The sequence below is a fragment of the Rhinatrema bivittatum genome, chromosome 11 (assembly GCF_901001135.1).
Source record: "Rhinatrema bivittatum chromosome 11, aRhiBiv1.1, whole genome shotgun sequence".
Classification (NCBI taxonomy): Eukaryota; Metazoa; Chordata; class Amphibia; order Gymnophiona; family Rhinatrematidae; genus Rhinatrema; species Rhinatrema bivittatum.
The window spans coordinates 34614284-34636476 of NC_042625.1; the positions used below are offsets into that span (position 1 = coordinate 34614284).

The 22193-nt window shown below is 49.4% G+C and overlaps 1 protein-coding gene across 10 annotated transcripts in view; it reads right to left on the reverse strand.

The window, feature by feature from the left end:
• The window catches only part of PITPNM2 (phosphatidylinositol transfer protein membrane associated 2), a 316237-nt gene that overhangs the window by 54533 nt on the left and 239511 nt on the right, over positions 1–22193 (reverse strand). For all 10 annotated transcript variants that reach the window (XM_029571362.1, XM_029571365.1, XM_029571370.1 and 7 more), the window contains 3 exons: positions 10071–10279; positions 3396–3571; positions 2400–2570 (listed from right to left, as the gene is read on the reverse strand). In XM_029571362.1, the coding sequence (XP_029427222.1) occupies positions 2400–2570; positions 3396–3571; positions 10071–10279 (556 nt within the window). The remainder of the gene's footprint in view (positions 1–2399; positions 2571–3395; positions 3572–10070; positions 10280–22193) is intronic.

A 22193-nucleotide genomic window follows, 5' to 3' on the forward strand; every position in this document is an offset into this window, starting at 1 on the left:
GTCGGGCGGGCGGGCGAGGTGGTGCTGCCAGGCTGGCCATGGCCTCAGATGACATCACACACTGCAAATGCAAGAGCCAATCAGAGTGCGGTCCACTCGCTGACTGGTGCGAGGGCTCCCAGGGAGCCGGGGGTGGCGTGGCAGAAAGGACTTTAGCGGTAAGAGTTTTCCCCACTGGCTGTCCCGTGCTGATGAAGCACTGCTTCACACACAAAGGGTACAACTTTCTTTTAAAGCTGTGGGATTGTCTCTCTCTCTCTCTCTCTTCCCCTCCCCACCCCCCACCTTTTTTTTTTCTTGACAAAATTAGCAGCAAGCCCCTTGTTGCTAGGTGACAGGATGGACAGATTTTACACCACTCCACAGGTACTGCCACTGAGGCGCAGGTAGGGACGACTTCACAGGAGAATGCAAAGCATTTTCGCTCATCCCATAACGTCCCAACCCGGCCATGGGCCTGTAACTGCTGCGAGTACTAACCCGATTCTTTAGGGCAAGTGGTGGACACAGGAATTTAAATTTGCTTCTGACAGAAGCCATAGGCAGTCGGACATTTGAGAGCACAAAAGCCCGGGGGGGGAAGTGCAGTGGGGGTGGGTGGGGTAGTTTCCTTCACAAATTTGCATTTACATCCCAAATTCTCTTCTCTCGCCCTGAAATTTCCAGTCAGCCAAGCTCCTCAGAACAGCCGCGGCCTCATTTCACAGTTGCCCTCTCTTCCATTCTGCGCCCCCTACAATCCCCCCCCCCCCCGAGCAGTGGCAGGAGAGCAGTGGTGGCCCCAGGCCTCCTCCTCTACAGTCTGGTTCGATGGGTGCCTTGAACCATTCGGCCGTACAGAGTCCCGTGCAGTTCAGAGCAGCCGTCGGGCCCAGAGCTGCAGAGGTGGAGAACACGACTGCTGGGCTGGCTCTGGGCTCTCCCGTGGCAAAAAAAAAACTATAAGGGGAGCTGGATTTTAATCAGGCCAGGGCTCCTGTGGCCCATCCCACTGGGGCCAGGATGTGGTGAGCATTGCCACAGCAGGATTATTAAATCTCTTGCAAAGAGGACAAAAGCAGTCCCTGCTCCCACCCTCCAACCCCCCACCCCCACTATCTATATGCACACTGTGTATTCAGGATTTACTTCCACAGCTTATGGCTAACACTGGAGCATGAGAGCAGACCGTTCCTGAAGCTTGGCTCGGCCTTATTCCAGATTAAACAAACGAGCGACTGGGTCCCATTAACAGAGCAGCGTCGGGCAGCAGAAAACCTATTCCTCGTTCATTTACAGCAGCCTCTGACCTTACTAACGGTGCATTCAACGAGAATGAATGAGATTACGGATCCATTTCATGCAACAGTGCATTTTATTCTATGCCAGCATATTCCAGTTTCTGATTTCCTTACATGTAAACGTCACATTCTTCTGAGAGTTCAGGAACTATTATTTATTTTTACACAAAATACAAACACATTGATAGAGAAATTAAAGAGGCCGTCAGGTCTTTAGGGGCTCTGCAGTGCGATACCAGCTCTGATCTTGCTATCTGGCTGCTGCAGTAACTGGTCTAGAGCCATGATCATGACTGTGGGGGGCAGGGCAGCACACAGAACCCGGGATAGCTGTACAAATGGCTAACCTTCAAGACACAAAGGCCTTGCAATGAGGCACGGGGTGGCAGGAAAGCAGCAGCACCACCAACAGCTAGGGTTACTACCAACTGGTTATTTTCTCTTCATGGCCTGATCCAGTCCTGGTTTTACCCCACTGCATGCATGAACCTTGCTTCCTCTCTATTGCGTTTTCTAATAAGAAAGATTACTGGTCTGTGCAATGCTAAAACCAGGACTGGATCACCCTGTGCTGAAAAGAGGAAGCCAGCTGGCAGCCTTACCAACAGCCATGGAGGACAAGCAAGAGGCAGCAGATGCTGCAAAGCCATCTTCATCTGCAGTCGCTAAGTCAATGCCAGCAGGTGGGTGGCGACTGGGTATTGTCCACACATCAGGAGCAGACAAAAAGTGCAACCCTACTGACACTGCAGGCCACAGGGTGGCCAGATTGGTACCAACAGGCTGCACCTCCCCAGAAACCAGCAAGGTCGATGCCAGCAAGTTGGTGGTGGCCAGGAACCAGCCAGCCCGGCCACGGGACATAGGCGGTCAGAGGTTCAGGCAACTGTTTCACTATGTTTGGTGGCTGTTTAGATGATCGTAAAAAACCCCCCAAAAACTTGCTAGTCACGCAAGGGGGAAATGGCCGATTGGGAACTTGACATCTATCCAGGACAGGAGAGAATTAAAACGGAAGATGACAGACTTGGAATGGCTCAGTCTCCCCCGCTTGGTGGAAATGTGTGTGTGTGGCAAATAAACCTCCGCTTCTGGGAGCCTGTGATCCGCTCCACTTACCCAGGAGGGCGGAGTTACCATCGCCCAGGGGGAACCTCTGGTACCGCGGGACATTGAAGGGAGGCAGCAGGTGGAATTTCTTCTCCAGGAGGGGCTCCACGCGAGAGGCAGAAGGGTCGGCCGGATGGAACAAGTTATAGACCTGCTGGCAGGCTGGCCTCAGCTGGAAGACTAGGGAAAAAAAACCCAAGGAAATCAAGACAGACAAAACAGGAAAACAGCGTTTTATGTTACTGGACACCAAACACTGCAATTGCAAAAAGTTACTTGTTAAAACTGCCCACAACTATAATTCCTTAATGCTGTAGAACTTGCTAGAATCCTAATTTTCTTAAAATATATGTAACACTGTACAAGCAAAAACACTCTGCTTACAATTTGTTACTGCAGGTTATATAAAAAAAAAACACCACCAAAACACCCCAATTATCTGCTGCAACCTAAATTGGTTTTGCACCAACTATCCAGAAATAAGGACATGGCTACTCCACGGGGAATGCATCCCAGGGACGCATTCATTTGCTGGTTTTACAACCGCCCCCCTCCCACGTGTCGGCAGCCTCCAGCTGGTGGGCTTTTGGACTCTCAGCAGGACGGTCTGTGCCACACAGAGACAGAGGCTTCTGACAGCTGTCGCTTGTTACCTGATTTATCGGCCCCCCGAGAGGGAAGGGGCAGGTAGGAACGCGTCAGCCTCTTCCTGACTTGTATAACTTTACCTATTTTTGTCTCTCTTCTCACGTACTAAGATGGGGCTCTGATAAGGAGGGCTACATAGATTTTCTTTACATAAAACTTCTTTGCTATAAAGAATCCCACATTTAGTTTATAATTCTAACTTTCTTGTTTTTGGTTTTGTTTTTTTAAGTCTAAATAAAGAGGATGAAAAATTATTTTGGAGTAAGATCTTGCCAATAAACTGTTATAAAAAGTATAAAAACAAAAGGAAAAAAAACCCCTTCCCAAGCTTCAACTGTGCAAACAGAAACCACTCACTGTCAAGAGCTGGGATGACGGTTTTTCTTAATGCAAGGACCAGACCCAACGGGGACCCGAAAAGGAAGAAATCGGCAATTTCAAATTCAAATTTTCCAACGCTCCCTCCATCCAGCACCGTGGAGCCGCTGGACCTCCTAGATCCTGGATCATTTCTCAGAACAGTCGAGTGCAAACTACAGCATGGAACACAAAGAAAAAAGCTTGCGTCAGGACCCTATGCTCTTCTGATGACAACCAAACCTTTAAAAGCTCGAGAGACACCTGGCACCAAATCATACTGCGCTAGCATTTATCTCGCGCAGAATTCAAAAGCTCCTCATACGACTGAAGCGCAGCAAGGCCTGCTCCATGCCGACCCAGCTGTGCAGCAGCCATGCCCCATTCGTCTCATGGAAGGTTTGCATCGGTGGAAGTGGTCAAACAGTCCAGCGCGCACCCCCTGCGCCAGCTGCGTTTGCTCCTGTAACGGAGGCTTCTCCTTGGAACTTGATTCCTTTGTGCGATCCCGAAATCCTTGGCCTGTTATTGCAGCACGTCCTAACGCAAGTGCAGAAGTGACGCCAGCACATCAGGCAGTCGCGCACGGTGCGCTAAAGGGATTTCGGTTCAGGCCCCGTTAGTGCCGTGAGGCAGAAGATAAAGCTTTGGGCAGCGTCGCCACCCAAGAAATGCAACACAGCCTTGCATTCCACCAGTTTCTCGTTATCGCGCTGGCAAGAACTCAACTCACAGGCAAAAAGTACATAGCTTTGCTTTCAAAATTCAGAAAATCAACTGTTAATCCTTTTTTTGGGGGGGGAGGGGATTTAATTAAACTGCTTGCAATTTTCAGTTTCTTTAAGTGATTAGAGGGGGGCAGCAGACTGGGACGTTATTGAGCACGGGTTCAAGCTGTCCTGTCCCTTGCGCTCTGAAAAGACTTTGGCGGCACGGTCACGTGATACTGCTGGGCAAATCACAGCCCTCCCCTTCTCTGTCACCCTCCACACCTTCACGTGGATGGGAGCATGCTTCCTGCTCTGTCTCCTTGTATCTTGTGCTCTCATTATCCAGTGCGCTTCCATGTACTGAGAAGATAATCCTCTCTCAGACATGGAGGCAGGACAAAAGATGGGGGGAGAGGCATTATGAGCGGGGGAAAAAAAAAAAAAAAAGAAAGCGAGTGAAACCCTGCGGAAACATGGTTCTTCCTCCATTATGTGGAGCAACAATGACATTTAACATAAAACGAACGTCTGCTCCGTCCCCAGCACCAACCAAAAATCAATTATTAAAGAGACATGTATTATTCACATCGGGGAAAATGTCAAATCTGACTACAATTTTGGATAACAGTGTGTCAGACCTGAAAAATAATGAGCAGGAAGCTCTTCCTGCAGTGGCAGGGGAGAGGCACTTGGGACCCTCGCTATAAACAGCCCCTCATTAGGAAGCTCGAGCACAGCCTGAAACAGGGACCTCCTCGCTTTACGGATGCTCCCGATGGATTAAGGAACGCTCACGATCAGCACCACATCTGCACATCTACGCAGGCCGAAATCCTTCCAGGAACAGAGCAGGGCCAGCCCCAGCCACAGTGTCAGCACCTTCCCCCGAAAGCTGATTTTTAGCACTGCTGTCCCGGTTCAAGGAGGAAGACTTCTGGCCCAGTCCTGGCTTTTGAACCAAATGCACCGCAAAGTCCCTGCTCCAATCATTTAAAAATCCATGCTGCAGGAACGGGCCTGTTGGAAATCCAGCACCGGCCTGAGATTTCCACCTCCCACCCCCACGGAACCGGGTCAACTTGGCATTTCGGCTGCTCTAATAAAAAAGGACCCTAGCCCTGAGAACGGTCAGGAAGTGAATTACCCAGCAGCCGGCACCAGGGAAACAACGAGGCGCACCAGGGATGTTAAAATAAGAACGGACTGTGCTTTCGTGTAGCAGTGCCTTCGTTTTCAGAAAATATTCTTGTGGGGTAAGGAGGAGGAAAGCTCCCCTGGCAATATGGGACCAAGGGGAGACCACTGGGACGGGCAGGGCCACTTCTTCAGACCTTTCCCCAATCTCTGGTCAAGGGCACGATGAGAAAGTGACCAGCAGAGGGAAGCAGAAACAGAGGGGGCACGGGGCCATCAGCCAGGGAGCTAGGTCTCCACTTACTCACATTTAAGAACAGGGGTTTTGCTCCAGGGCTTCTCCCATCCCACTTATGAGGATCTTTCCTTTCATCTAAAAAATCATGGGGTCCGTTTTCAGCTGCTGTGCGGCTCCCTGGTTAACTAGCAGGGTATAATATTCCCAGCTATCTTAAAGATAGCCGGATAAGTTTAGGGCAGTTAGACAGATAAGTTGTCCAGCTAATGCTGAATATCTGCGTCAGCCGAGTAACGTATCCGACTAATGCTGCTCCTCCCTGAACACCCCACCCCCACTTATCTGGTTAAATTCCAGTTATCTGGCTAGAATTCAGCTGGATAATAAGGGGCTAAATATGCTGGTTTTGCCATTTAGATGGATAACTTTTGATATCCGTCTTTTGAATATCAACCTCTATATACAGTATTGGTTGGCGGCTGTGTACCGCCACCCAATAAATTAGAAACAAATTAGAGCTTTGAGACGCTGCCTTTTATAGAAGGACCATGAACACAGTCAGGCGCTAAGATTTTAACTGCTATGACCAAATCTAGGGCTGTGAAATTAAGACTTCAATAGACAGAACCCCCGAGTTCTAATCTTACACTCCCTCACTCAGCCAGCAGGGGGAGCCCAGTGCCCTCTTACAGACCATCAAAGTTTAAGCATTCGGAAACAACCACATAAAATTAACCATTAAAGTTAGCAGAAAGATGTTTCTTTTACCACAGAAATACAGAATCTGATGGTAGCTAAGGGATCATAAAACCCTTTTTTTATTTTTATTTTTTACATCCCCAGAAGTTTCTTCCTGTTCTTCTGGGTTTTCAGCTCAAATGGGAACCAGAGCTGGGAGCTGCTGTATCTGTACAGCACTGTGCATGCCTGGTAGTGCTATAGAAACATTAAGAAGCCTTCGTTCGCAAATTACCCAGGGATTCCCAACCCCCCATTTATCTCTGCTCTGAACCCACCTAATCCAAACATCCTAGCAACAGGCACTCGCCAAGGCTCCTCCAGAACCCTGCAACCACAGGCCTAAAATCCAACCACTAGATGGCGCCATTACGTGACTACCAGTACTCCTTCTTCCCAAGGGGATGTGAGCACTTCCTCTGCAGCATCCACAGTGGCCGCCAACCCAGGGAGTGGAAGGACTGAGCCAGGAAAATCGAACCCAGGGTCCTTCCACGTGGCCACTCAGGTCCCTTTCTAAGTCAGATCAGCGTCTGCAAGCCCTGAAGTTAGCCTGTGAGTATCCTAAAGGAAAAGCATGTTGTGTCACTTTCCTGCAGGATACTAGGATTTCAGCCCCCTCCGCCTGCTATGTGCATCGTAAACTCGTTGCGATCCGTTAACGATGCAATGAGCCGGGCGGCATGCGAAGGTCTCGCGGGTTACCCTGCCAGCGCATCTGCCGATCAGCCGTGGCAACACCACGTCCTCCCTTTATTTCAGTTTCATTTCTAAGATGAACAGAAACCAAAAAAACTGGAAGTCGCATCTCAAGAGTAGAAATTCCATGGCAGGGACAGCAGATTGGCAGCCAGCGCGAGGTGAGATCCCATCTGTTCCACTCAATTTATTCTTCTCCTTAATTAAATCAGCATCTTTTGCGGGCTGCGATACCATTACTGGCCCAACCCAGAGAATTATGCAGAGAGGATAGTGTGCAGGGGCTTTTGAGACCAGAGAGGGCCCTTCCTTAGTCGGGTCTCAAAACGCTCACGCACAGCAACTCTGAATAATTCCTATGCTGGTCCAATAAAGGCTATCACAGCCTAACAAGAGCCCACGTGCGCTACTCAGGCATTACACGACTTAAGCCCTGGTACCCTACTTTTCTCAGTGCATCTGCGAGCAGCATTCCTGGATCCTACCCAAGTTGCATACCGAAGCTATTTCAAATCCAGTGGGGCTTTTTAATCCCCCCCAAGATTTTTTCCCCTTGTTACATACCAGCCACTCCAGACAGCATACCAAGGTGACTCAGGAGCCTCTCTTTGTTCTTTGGCCGCTGCCAGCCCGAGCTGAGGCCGCCACGCCAGGGGCAGGCAGGGTGAGGTGGACACCTTGGTGGCATTCTGAGAAGGGAATTTTTTTGCCATCTCAAAATTCTGCCGCCCAAAGCGGCTGCCTCACCCTGCCTCATTATAGAACCGCCCCTGTGCTGTGCCCAACATCCATCCACAATATAAAGCATCGGTGAAGAAAGCTACGCAAGCCTAACTCTTCATACACACACATTCATTTCTGTGTGTTTTGGTTTTTTTTTAACCTGAAAGGAAATATGCATTTAGCACAGGCTTTGCACTTCAGTAGACATTAAAAACAGCAGCAATCAGGGGCTGGCCTGATGGCTCAGTGGCTATGCAGAGACCCAGATTGCATGCTGGCTCTGGATCCTGATCCTTGGGTCAGCTATGGAGGCAGTGTCCATAGACCCCCAGAAGGAGGGAAGTTCTGGCTATTGCTCAGTATGGAGCCTTTTTTTTTTTTTTTTTTTTTAGTACAAAAGCGCGCTTGTACCGGGGCCTCCAAGAGAACTCCAAGCCATGCCCCTCGGCCAGGTCAGAAGCTGGGTGAAAACAATGAGACCAGGATCTACAAAATGATGGGTGCGTAGCATCTGTGTGTATGTTGGGGAGGGAGGGGGTTGTGTTGTTGGACTTGGATGCCTGGCAGGAAGCTGCTGGGCATGCAAAACCAAAAAAACAAATAGCATTCAACTTCCTTTTCACATAACTAGTAAACCAAACAATCTCCTCCACGTCTATGCTAACTACAAAGGACCCAAAATTCACCTTAGAACAGGGACTCAATCTGGTCCCCAAACGTGATCTGCAACCTGTGCAAAAGGCAGAGCTCTTCCAGCTACAGGTCAGCATTCTTCATTTGCTAAGCCGGCAGAGTAAGATTTCTAAGAGAGATAAAGAGCTGATGGGGAGGGCGTTGCAAGCCGGGTTACTGTCACTGGACTTTAAAACAATGGCAACTGTTTTGATGGTTTAGGCCCCTTGGGGGTAATTCAGCAGCACTCAGAAGCACCTCGTACCTGCCCCAGCCAGACGTTTAGCACCGGCAGAAAGAATCTCGCTCCATGCTGCCATGCAGATTGACAGGGGACACCCACATGCATCCAACTCTTGTGCAAGAGTCCCTGCTCCTCGATCACAGCTGTGGGAACCTTCCCCTTCGTGAACAGTGCCGGGCAGTAACTATTTCTCTACAGCTGACGCAGCCCACCACTGAAGATAGGTCAAGCCATTTTAAAACACACACTGAATACAATCAGGCCGCACTCAGTAACAAGTCATCCGGCACAAGTCAGCTAGATAACTTGTCACAGATATTCAGCAGCAGAAGTCTCCCCATTGATTATACTTGCCTACATTTCACTGGCTAACAGGCTAAGTTTAACCCTGCCCAGCTATATTCAGAATACAGCCAGGTACCTACATTAAAAAAACCAACTAACCAAAATACCTTTTGGGACTTGAGGTCCGATCCCCACACCCCCACACCCTACCCGAATACTCAAAGGGACGATGGACCACTCGTGCGCAGTCTCCCTCCCGTTTCCCTTAACCATCCAAATTAAAGATGCAGGTCACAGCGACGCGAGGCCAGCTCCCCTCTCTCCACAATATTACAGATTAATTTACTGAGCCCCCAGCCCCCTCCCCACTCCTCCAAGATTCTCCAAATCCCAGCTAGGAGCTTGATACTGACTCACCCGCTCCCGGCCGCCTCCAGCTGAGAAGGCTGCAGTAAGAGCAGTGCCGGAAGCGGCCAAGACGCTATCAAGCGCACAGCTGGGGTGAGGGTGGAGGTTTCAGGTAGGTGGGGGAGGGAGTGCTCTGAATTCACATGCAATATTGGGGGGGGGGGGGGCAAGCTAGCCTCAGGGGCTATAACCCACATTTTATTTATGCACTTTTTACTTCTGATGGTTTGGGAGAGGTTGGAAAGGGAGATTGAGTGCTAGTCCACAGTCCCCTTAATTATTTTTTGGGGGGGGTGGAGAGGCTAAGGGATGAAGCTTTTAAGTCCCAGCTATTTTTTTTTTTAAAATATATAGTATTTATTTTATTTATTTTTGGTTTTTATATACCGGAAGTTCCTGTATAAAATACATATCACTCCGGTTCACAGGTAACTGAAATAACTACCGCCGTGTGGCGGTTTACATGGAACATATCAAACGATTTACATAGAACATATCAAACGATTGCTTTATAATAAGTAGAAAAAAAAAAAAAAAAAGTACCGGTTAAGTACTAAGTTACCCGGGTACACGAAGCCGTATAACTTAACTAACGCTAGGAGTGCCTCAGAGCGATCGTAATCAGGCTAACTCAGCCAGCTAACTCTGAAAAATCAGCAAAACATCCCCGCACTGCCTTTCTTAACCGACAACGTTTTCGTTGGATAATAAGCCATCCGGCAAAAGCTTGGCTGCTCAGGGATACGTTTAAACGTCAGGTTTGTCTGGCTAGGCCTGGTCTGGGCCGGATAAAGCCTGAGTGTCGTCACGGCCCGAGGTCTTACCTGGACAAGAAAGCTTGGTGTTGTTTGATGGTGTCCAGCTCGTACGTGGAAGAGTCGCTCCTCTTGCGGGGCAGTTGCTTCTTGGGATCCTCCCCGTTGCTGCGAGGGATGTCGATGTTGCTTCTGCTCAGATGCCGGCTGGCTTCCAGGTTAGAGCCGCTGGAGCAATAGCTGTTCACAATGATGCCAGGAGACAGGAGATCCGTGTCCTAGACCAGGAGGCACAGACATCATACGGTTAATGGTCTGCAACAATGACTGGTCCCCGTCCCGTCCCCCAGGCAAAAAGAGAACAAGCCACTGGGCCAATTTTTTCTCTGGTGCAAAAAACAAACCAAAAAAGAAACCCTGCTGGAGGTTTACAGCAATCCGTTTCCCACAGGAAAGTTGGGTATTTTCAGTGCTGCTCGGGAGCACAGGTTTGATGCATTGGTCCCTTGGACTAACTCAGCAATAGTTTGGCTCAATCTCTTAAACCGAGGTCTGCAAGGATACGCAGCATCAGAAATTATTTCCTACGCTATGGGCAAGGTGTAGCAGATCCCAATTTGAGCTGTGGCATTCATGGCAGTAACTTGCGGCAAAACGTGGCCTAGGACGGCAGTAAAAAGCTTGCAGAGCTGTAGCTCCAGAGCACTTTCTGAAAGGGAAATGCCCCGGGAGAGTTTCCCTTTGAAAACCCGGGCGATGGCGGGGCGGCTTTGAAATCTTCTCTTCCCCAGCACCACCCATTTCTGGCACACCTTGAAGTGTGCAAGCTCTCCTCCATATTCAGGGGGGGGGGGGGGGGAAGGTTGAGGCAATGAACATTATTTATTATTAAACCAAATCCGCTCACAACACAATTTGTTTTCCATTCAACAGTGCAAGGTTTGAAATACTGGTTTTAAGTTCAGATTGGAATGGGGTTTTTTCCTTCTTCGGATTTTACCCCCCCTTCCAAACCCAAGCATTCAATCCTTCCTTCATCCACACTCACACCTCACGCTGCCGCCATCTTTTGGGGCACTGGAATTTTTCTCCCACTGTATTACTAAGCTCATTCTGCACAGACCTTAGAGCGCCGCCCTTCACTCTCCCTCCGGTACGGCATTCATACACTGCCTACGGTTAATATTTCTCTCCCAACTTTCCCCATCTGCATGCTGCTCTTTGCGATCAACGCTGCTACGTATACAAATTTAATAGTCCCTTTTGTAGGCATTAAAATATCTCCTTAGGTTTTACACGCGGCTACCTTAAAAAAAATAAAATAAAAAAAAAAAAGAGTCCAAACACTTTGGCATCCCTCAAATCCATTCAGTATTAGGCTTTAGGATCCCCTGCTAACAAAACAATCACTGCCAATAGATTACTCAGAATTTCCTCCTCTGGATCTCTCTCCAGGACTAGAACCTGGGATTTACAGAAGACTTGGAACTGCAGCCATCTGACAAAGACAGCATCGCCCTCCTTTACTAAGCTACAGAGATGCTTCCCAATTCCATTCATTCTGTCCCAAATTAAACATTTTACTGCAGAAGGGATTCTCCTCTCATTTACAAAGAAAAAATGACTCCATCTGAAGTCTTCTCTATCTAATTTGTACAGATCCGCTGGCTGGACCGGTAACACTTACTGGCCTGGGAAAGACGACTGAAATAATGGGTGAAAAAAAAACAACTTGGTCAAACTGCAACTAGGGTGGGGAAAACCTGCATTTCTCCTAAACTTAACAGAAAATAGTTTTAAGATGGACTTGTGTCGGTATCTTACACCTGGGGGTGATACAGCCTGCTGGTGGCAGTGAGGGGCGAGAGTTTAACATTGCACATCTGATGGCGTTTCCCAGTTATCGAGCCTTACTGAAGAGAAAGAAAGGACTTGGGCTCGGCTCTGAAGAGGGTCCAATAATATACATCTTGGGTGCTCCATTATCGGAAGGCCGCAAGAAAAAAAAGATTGAAGCTTGCCTCTCAATGTCTCGCTGCTTGCTGGGAACCGGCCGCTAATTGGAAGCAGAGGTCAGCTCAAACATCTGAGGCAGTTATTCGGAGACTATGGACAGCCCTCTTGGAGGATAAAATTACGGCAATGAGAAGGGAGAGAGTGAATGCTTTTTCATGGCATTTGGAATGCTTTTGAAGACTGGCATAAAAGATAGGTGACCTCTAATTAGTGGCTTGAGCTTTCTCCTTCAGTTTTGATTTCTTTTTCGGAATAGGTTTTGTGGAGAAAGGGTGGAGGGAAAAATGAATACTTTTGAAAAAATATTATTATTTTTTTTTTTATTAAGGTGGTTGTATATATTTGAAGATTTTTCTCAAAAACAAAAGAAAAAGTTAAATGTTGTCCCTCGACCAGTCCACGGTGCCTTTCAACAGTCCTTCTATATCATCCACAAGCACATGCATTAATGAACTCCGGTGTGAGTTATGCACCGAGTGCATATATCATCCTCCTGCAGTTTCATTTTATTTCCTCCTTCCCTTGTGACATGTGCTGTAACATTTTAAACCGTACTTCTCTTGCATTGGCTCGTTTATCATGCATTCAGAGGGCTAGCCCAGAAGTGCTGGTACTTTAGAAACTGGGTCGGGACGATGCACACAGACCCATGCCCTATTTGTGCGAGCATGTTTTCCAGAGAAATCACCTGCAGAGGGAGGCAATTTTCAAAATGTTTTACAATGCAAATAGGCTTTTGAAAATCGCTACGAAAAGTGCTAATTTTACATGCAAACCTTCTTTGAAAATTCACTCCATAAGTGCTAACCCCCCCACCCTCACTCTGGGGTAGATTTTAAAAAAGGGCGCCTTCGCGTACTTTTGTAGGCGCATCAGGCGCAAACAAAAGTACGCTGGATTTTAGTAGATATGCGCGTATCTGCTAAAATCCTGGATCGGCGCACGCAAGGCTGCCGATTTCGTGTAGCCGGCGTGCGCAGAGCCGCGCAGCCTGCCACTGTTCCCTCCAAGGCCGGAGGGAACTCGCTTTCACCCTCCCCTCACCTTCCCCTCCCTTCCTCCATCTAACCCACCCCCCCGGCCCTATCTAGACCCCCCCCCTACCTTTGTCGGGGGATTTACGCCTCCTGGAGGGAGAAGTAAATCCCCGCGCGCCAGCGGGCCTCTAGCGCGCAGAGACGGGACCTGGGGCGGTTCCGGAGGGCGCGGCCACGCCCCCGGACTGCCCCGGGCCGAAACCACACCCCCGGGCCCGCCCCCGAAACGCCACGCCGATCGCCCCCGCCATGCCCCCGACACGCCCCCCTCGAAAAACCCCGGGACTTACGCGAGTCCCGGGGCTCTGCGCGCGCCGGTAGGCCTATGTAAAATAGGCGCAGCAGGGCTCTTAAAATCCGCCCCTCTGTGCCAGGAACGTGCATGTGGACTGGCATTACGCTACTTTCAGGCACAGAGAGGCAGCGGTGGCCATGTCAGAGATTTTTCTATGGGGGAGAACAGTCAATTTCAAGCTGGGGCAAGCACAGGAAAATTAGTTTCTTACCTGATAATTTTCGTTCCTGTAGTACCAAGGATCAGTCCAGACTGCTGGGTTATGCCCCCCCTCCAGCAGATGGAGTCAGAGACAACTGAAAAAAGGCACCCCTCTTAATTACCTGGTGTGCCACCTGCGTCCTCTTCAGTATAATTAATAACAAAGCAGAAAATTCCATAACAAATGACTGGATCAAGTAAAAACTGCCTTAGGCAAACAGATTGAAGATAACATTTAAACGAACATTGGAACAAAAAGGCAACTAGCCTGGAGAAACTGTAGAAAAGTCGTCTGTAGGAACCTATATGGAAGAAAAAAAGGAAAAGAGAAATATCGATGAGCGGACTCTATTAAAAGAACTGAAAACTCACTGGGCGGGCGTCTGGACTGATCCTTGGTACTACAGGAATGAAAATTATCAGGTAAGAAACTAATTTTCCTTTCCCTGTACGTACCAGGATCAGTCCAGACTGCTGGGATGTACCCAAGCTGTCTTAAATGGGGTGGGACCCAGAGAGTCCCGCTCGAAGTACACTGCTGCCAAAAGAATCGTCATCCGGAGCTCGGACATCTAGACCAGCGCTTCTCAACCGGTGTTTGGCGACACACTAGTGTGTCGCCAAACACCGGCAGGTGTGTCGCGTCTCCTGGTGTCCCACTGCCCCATTGTACTTTCCTTCTCCCTTTTTCCAGCCCCCGCGGTCCAATTGAAAGCTTCCTTTCTTCCTACCCCCACTGCCCAATGGGAAGCCTCCTTCATTTTGCCTTCCCCCGCGCAGGCCAATCGGAAGCCTCCTCCCTGCCACCTGCCAGTGGTAGTAGGAAGAAGGGAGGAAGCCTTTGATTGGCCGGTGAGGCAGGCATGGCACTGCCCGGGAGTGGGGTGGGAGGAATAGCAGTGTAGGACCCCGACGAAGCAAGGCCGCTACGGGAGCCCATCCCCGTAGCGGTGAAGAGGAAAACCCGACCCCGACGGTGCAAGGCCGCTACGGGAGCCCATCCCCGTAGCGGTGAAGAGGAAAACCCGACCCCGACGGTGCAAGGCCGCTACGGGAGCCCATCCCCATAGCGGTGAAGAGAAAACCCGACCCCGAAGGTGCAAGGCCGCTACGGGAGCCCATCCCCGTAGCGGTGAAGAGAAAACCCGACCCCGACGGTGCAAGGCCGCTACGGGAGCCCATCCCCGTAGCGGTGAAGAGAAAACCCGACCCCGAAGGTGCAAGGCCGCTACGGGAGCCCATCCCCGTAGCGGTGAAGAGAAAACCCGACCCCGACGGTGCAAGGCCGCTACGGGAGCCCATCCCCGTAGCGGTGAAGAGGAAAACCCGACCCCTAGCGACGAAGAGGAAACCCGACCTCTGACTGAGGCGCCCATCCCCGTGGCGCCGAAAAAAGAAGGCCCGCCGGATTAAAGCCACGGCGGAACCGGAGCCCATCCCTGCAATCAAGGAAGAAGTTATTTTTGGTGAGAGCTGGTGTGTCTGTGTGTGAATGGGGGCCTGGGTGAGAGCTTGTGTGTGAATGGGGGCCTGGGTGAGAGCTTGTGTGTGAATGGGGGCCTGGGTGAGAGCTTGTGTCTGAGGGTGTGAATGGGTGCCTGGGTGAGAGCTTGTGTCTGTGGGTGTGAATGGGTGCCTGGGGGAGAGCTTGTGTCTGAGGGTGTGAATGGGTGCCTGGGGGAGAGCTTGTGTCTGTGGGTGTGAATGGGTACTTGGGTGAGAGCTTGTGTCTGTGGGTGTGAATGGGTACTTGGGTGAGAGCTTGTGTCTGTGGGTGTGAATGGGTGCTTGGGTGAGAGCTTGTGTCTGTGGGTGTGAATGGGTGCTTGGGTGAGAGCTTGTGTCTGTGGGTGTGAATGGGTGCTTGGGTGAGAGCTTGTGTGTAGGGGTGTGAATGGGTGCTTGGGTGAGAGCTTGTGTGTAGGGGTGTGAATGGAAGCCTGGGTGAGAGCTGGTGTGAATGGGAGCTTTTGTGTGTGATTGAGAGCTTGTATATAAGAGAACATGAGTGTGATTGAGAGAGCGAGACTGGTCAGGGAGGTGATGTGTTTCTGTGTGAGAGAGAGAAACTGGTCAGGAAGATGACTGGTGTGGAAGAGACCGAGACTGGTCGTGGGGTCTATTTGGGGGGGTGTGTGTTGTGAGTGACTGGGTGAGAGCTTGTGTGTGAATGGGGGCCTGGGTGAGAGCTTGTGTGTGAATGGGGGCCTGGGTGAGAGCTTGTGTCTGAGGGTGTGAATGAATGCCTGGGTGAGAGCTTGTGTCTGTGGGTGTGAATGAATGCCTGGGTGAGAGCTTGTGTCTGTGGGTGTGAATGGGTGCCTGGGTGAGAGCTTGTGTCTGTGGGTGTGAATGGGTGCCTGGGTGAGAGCTTGTGTCTGTGGGTGTGAATGGGTGCCTGGGTGAGAGCTTGTGTCTGTGGGTGTGAATGGGTGCCTGGGTGAGAGCTTGTGTCTGTGGGTGTGAATGGGTGCCTGGGTGAGAGCTTGTGTCTGTGGGTGTGAATGGGTGCCTGGGTGAGAGCTTGTGTCTGTGGGTGTGAATGGGTGCCTGGGTGAGAGCTTGTGTCTGAGGGTGTGAATGAATGCCTGGGTGAGAGCTTGTGTCTGAGGGTGTGAATGAATGCCTGGGTGAGAGCTTGTGTCTATGGGTGTGATTGAATGCCTGGGTGAGAGCTTGTGTCTATGGGTGTGATTGGATGCATGGGTGAAAGCTTGTGTCTGTGGGTGTGAATGGGTGCCTGGGTGAGAGCTTGTGTCTGAGGGTGTGAATGGGTGCCTGGGTGAGAGCTTGTGTCTGAGGGTGTGAATGGGTGCCTGGGTGAGAGCTTGTGTCTGAGGGTGTGAATGGGTGCCTGGGGGAGAGCTTGTGTCTGAGGGTGTGAATGGGTGCCTGGGGGAGAGCTTGTGTCTGTGGGTGTGAATGGGTACTTGGGTGAGAGCTTGTGTCTGTGGGTGTGAATGGGTACCTGGGTGCGAGCTTGTGACATTGGGTGTGAATGGGTGCTTGGGTGAGAGCTTGTGTGTAGGGGTGTGAATGGAAGCCTGGGTGAGAGCTGGTGTGAATGGGAGCTTTTGTGTGTGATTGAGAGCTTGTATATAAGAGAACATGAGTGTGATTGAGAGAGCGAGACTGGTCAGGGAGGTGATGTGTTTCTGTGTGAGAGAGAGAAACTGGTCAGGAAGATGACTGGTGTGAAAGAGACCGAGACTGGTCGTGGGGTCTATTTGGGGGGGTGTGTGTTGTGAGTGACTGGTTGTGGGTGCTAAGGAAGAAGATTGAGGACAGAGCTTCAGCAGACCTTGCTGCTTCTGGTTAGTGCTATTGGCCTGGAAGGGAAAGGAGTAGGAGAGTTGCTGGAGAAGGTAAGTAAAGGTGGCTTTTTAAATTTATTTTTCTTGATTGACTGCCATTTTAATTATTGGGTATTATGCGATGTCTGCTGTTTTGAAATATTTTATTGATATTTGGACATGTTTTAATAATTTTTATGAGTATTTAATTGAATATTATTCTGTTCAGCAGCTGCTTTGTAACATTTTTGGTATAACTTTACAATGATTTCTGTGTGGGGCTCTCTAGCAGCTTGGCTTATTCTGTTTTCCCAATAGGAAATGTTTTAGTGTTTAGGGCCTGGTTTAATAGTTGTATTTCTTAGATAGGGTTGTTACTGTTTGCGTGTGTTCTGTAATACAGGTGTAACTTTGTGCAGGTTAGTTTGTGTGCATTATTGCAAATCCTGAGTCTGTTAGGTGCTATATTTCTCTTTCCATTTCTCCAGGTTCGCACTGTATGCAGAGTGGCTTTTTTGGTTTTCCGTTCCAGTTTCTGTCTCCATATTTATAATTTGTGTTTTTTCTGTACTTGGTGAAGGTCAGTTCTGGGTGTGTGACCAAAGTGAGGTGTTTTACTAGCATGTAGGCATTTGTATCAATCTTATTTGATGTGTTTTCTCAATAGGATATGCATTAGTGGTAAATTACTGTCTTTTCATAAGGAAGGCTATTGTGCCTGGTAGTAAAGGGAGTTTGTTTTGCTTTTACTGAGATGTCATCAGAACCAGAATATCTTTTTTTTGTATGGTGAGTTGTAGGGATGTGAATCGTTTTAGGACGATTAAAATTATCGTCCGATAATTTTAGTATCGTCTTAAACCGTTATGGAACACAATACAATAGAGATTCTAACGATTTATCGTTATAAATCGTTAGAATCGTGAGCCGGCACACTAAAACCCCCTAAAACCCACCCCCGACCCTTTAAATTAAATCCCCCACCCTCCCGAACCCCCCCCCCCAATGACTTAAATAACCTGCGGGTCCAGCGGCGGTCCGGAACGGCAGCGGTCAGGAACGTTTTCGTACGGAAAATGGCGCCGGCAGGAGATCGACTGCAGGAGGTCGTTCAGCGAGGGTTCCGGCGCCTCGCTGAACGACCTCCTGCAGTCGATCTCCTACCGGCGCCATTTTCCGTACGAAAACGATTCGCGGCGGGAAATCGCTCCCTGACCCCCGCTGGACCTCCAGGAACTTTTGGCCAGCTTGGGGGGGGCCTCCTGACCCCCACAAGACTTGCCAAAAGTCCAGCGGGGGTCCGGAAGGACCTCCTGCCGTCCAATCGTGTTCATCTATGGCCGCCGCCATTTTTCGGCGCCATTTTGGAAAATGGCGCCGGCTGAAGACAACAAGATTCAGTAGCAGGAGCCCGTTCCGGACCGCTGCCGTTCCGGACCGCCGCTGGACCCGCAGGTTATTTAAGTCATTTGGGGTGGGGGATTTAATTTAAAGGGTCGGGGGTGGGTTTTAGGGGGTTTTAATGTGCCGGTTTTGCGATTTTACGTTTTTTTGGTTTTTCACGATTTTTCACGATATTTTACCCCCCCAAACAGCAACAATACGATTCCCTCCCCCTCCCAGCCGAAATCGATCGTTAAGACGATCGAGGACACGATTCACATCCCTAGTGAGTTGTACGGGTTATGCCCTAGATCTGCTCTGCACTCATTGCTGAGGGTTGAGGGGATTCCTGTGGATGCAGAGTGCATGTTTACACTTAGCCCCGTGATGGTCACATGTTCAGTGTGTCACGCATATGAGAACCATTTGTCAGGTGTGTCCCGGCCAAAAAAAGGTTGAGAACCACTGATCTAGACGATAGTGTTTAGTAAAAGTGTGCAACGATTTCCAAGTCGCTGCCCTGCAGATTTCTTGAGGAGAAACACATTGGCTTTCCGCCCACGACGTCGCTTGTGAAGTATAGAATGAGCTTTAAGCCCATCTGGCACTGGCTGTCCGTGACATATGTATGTGGAAGCAATTGCATCTTTCAACCACCGAGCAATAGTGGTCTTGGAAGCCTTACTACCTTTCTTCGGACCACCCCATAAAACGAAAAGGTGATCAGATAGCCGAAAAGGATTAGTAACCTCCAAGTAGCCAAGAAGTACCCTTCGGACATCTAGCTTCCGCAGTTCCCAACCTTGAGGAGAGTTTTTATCCACGTCAGAAAAGGCTGGTAACTCCACAGACTGATTGACATGGAAAGCCGAGACTACCTTTGGAAGAAAGGAAGGCACCGTGTGGAGAGAAATGCTGGAATCCGAAATATGCAGAAATGGCTCCCTACAAGATAAAGCTTGGAGCTCTGAAACACGTCTGGCCGAACAGATAGCCACCAGAAAAACCGATTTAAGGGTCAAATCCTTTAAAGTTGTCCGTTTAAGAGGTTCGAAGGGAGCATTACAAAGACCGCGTAAAACCAAGTTCAAGTTCCATGAAGGGCAAACAGCCCGTACTGGCAGGTTTAAATGTTTAGCTCCTTGTAAGAAACGAACCACATCAGGATGACAAGCAATTGAAGATCCGTCAATCTTACCACGCAAACAACCCAGGGCCGATATCTGTACTCTAAGTGAACTATAGGCCAAACCTTTCTTCAAACCATCCTGAAGGAAGGCGAGAATATGGACTATGGTGGCCTTCCACGGAGACACCTTCAACCTGCTACACCAGGAGTCAAAAACCTTCCACACTCTAACATAGGTAAGAGATGTAGACGTCTTACGAGCCCGCAAAAGAGTAGTAATAACCGCCTCGGGATATCCCTTCTTCCTTAACTGTCTCCTCTCATAAGCCAGGCCGCAAGACAAAAGCGATCTGCCTGATCGAAAAATACCGGACCTTGACGTAGTAGCTTCGGCAGATAACCGAGACGTAGAGGACCGTCCACCTGTAGGTTGATGAGGTCCGCAAACCACGGCCGTCTCGGCCACTCTGGGGCTACCAGAATAACTGGCCCCCGGTGATATTCTATGCGTCGAAGAATCTTGCCCACTAAAGGCCATGGAGGAAACACATATAGAAGAATGTTCTGTGGCCAGAGAAGAACCAGAGCATCCACCCCTTCTGAGCCGTGTTCTCTTCTGCGGCTGAAAAACCGAGTCGCTTTGGTGTTTAGGTGAGTTGCATTGAGATCCAGGTGAGGAACTCCCCACTGGTGAGTGATGAGCCGCATCGCTGCGTCAGAGAGTTCCTATTCTCTGGGATCTAGCCATTGCCTGCTGAGGAAATCTGCCTGAATATTGTCCACCCCGGCTATATGCGACGCTGCTATGCGAGATAGGTGACGTCCCACCCAAGACATCAATTTGGCTGCTTCGGAGGCTACAGGGTGGCTCTTGGTTCCTCCTTGACTGTTGATGTAAGTGACTGTAGTTGCATTGTCGGAAAGTACCCTGACCGCTTGGTGACGAACCATCGGTAGAAATTGGTATAGGGCCAATCTGACAGCCCTGGTTTCTAGGCGATTGATGGACCAAGTCACTTGGAATGGGGACCATTGTCCCTGTATCGATCGGGACTGACAAACCGCTCCGCAACCCGTCAGGCTGGCATCCGTCGTGACTATAATCCAATGAGAAGTTTCCAGGTCCACACCCTGAAACAAATGATGTGGAACCAACCATTGGAGGCTGGATCTTGCTGGTTCCAGCAATGGTAAGGGCATGTGAAACTCCTCCGACTTGGGGTCCCATCGAGAAAGAAGGGCCTTCTGTAAGGGTCATAAATGAGCAAAAGCCCACGGAACCAATGCCAGGGTAGATGCCATAGAACCAAGAACATGTAAATAATCCCATACCGTTGGTAAAGGCAGAATCAAAAGGTTTCTTACCTGGGACATCAACTTTTCCATGCGCCCAAGCGGTAGAAAAACCTTTCCAAGTGCTGTATCGAAGCGTGCTCCCAGAAATTCCAGAACTTGGGACGGAATCAGTTGACTTTTGGCAAAGTTGACCACCCATCCTAGCGAGCAAAGACGAAGCAAGACTGATTGTACAGCTGCCTTGCAAAGTTCTTCCAACTTTATTTATTTATAACTTTTTTATACCGAAGTTCAATTAATGGAGTTAATTATCATTCCGGTTTACATTACAACAAAAACATTGACAGTAACAATAATTGTCTTACATAGAACAAGGGAGGAGATAACTTGGGCGCAACTTAAAACGAATTAGTACATGAGGGAAACTTAAACAAGTTGGTAAGTTATAGAGAGGGAGGTAAGGCCTGAAAGAAAGGGGTGTGGAAGGAAGAGGGGTGTGGGAGGAAGAGGGGTTTTTACAAATTTAAAGGGGATCAAGAGCGAGATAGCAAAATAGCAGGCTGAGGTGATGAGGCGGATGGGATTAGGAACCTAAGCTTGGGATGATAGGTTCCATGATAAAGTGGTGAACGGCAAGAGATTATGGGAAAGCTTGTCTGAACAATAAAGTCTTAAGTCTCTTCTTGAAAATAAGTGGGCATTGTTCCAGCCTGAGGTCGGGAGGGAGCAAATTCCACTGTTTGGGACCTGTGGAGGAGATTGCTCTTTTACTTAGGGAGTTTGCGCGAATCAACCAGTCGTCCAGGTAGGGATGCACCAGTACTCCTTCCCGTCATAGACTCACGGCCACCACTACCATCACTTTGGTGAATACACGTGGAGCCGTCGCTAGGCCAAAAGGAAGTGCACAGAACTGGTAATGTTCTCCTAGTACCATGAACCGTAGAAACTTTTGATGGTGTTTTTGAATTCCTATGTGAAGATAAGCTTCCACTAAGTCCAAAGAAGCCAAAAACTCTCCCTTGTGGACAGCTGCAGTTACGGACCTCAAGGTCTCCATACGGAATTTTGGAATTCATAAGTGAAGATTGACCTTTTTCAAGTCCAATATCGGACGAAAGGAATTCTCCTTCTTCAGAACCACGAAGTAAATGGAGTAACGACCGGTCCAACGTTCGGCTGATGGAACTGGGACTATAGCCCCCAGCGTTCTCAATCGAGATAATGTCTGGAGAATAACCTGTTGCTTTTCCCAAGAACCGCCTGGAGATATCAGAAAACAATCTCAAAGTGGGCGAACAAAATCCAAAGCATAGCTGTGACTTATGTCTAGGACCCACTGATCTGAGGTGATTTTGATCTTTGGGATGAAGGAATGGGTCGGCGTCCCTTCATTGGGAAGACTTAGGAGGGGCAAAGGTGTGCAAGGTCCCACCACGCTGAGATCGCCTGGCACGAAAGGAATGTGTCCATGCTTGAGTCCAGGAAGGAGTCTGTCGTGAAACGAAGGGAGTCCCCCTTCCAGCACGAAAACGACGCTGA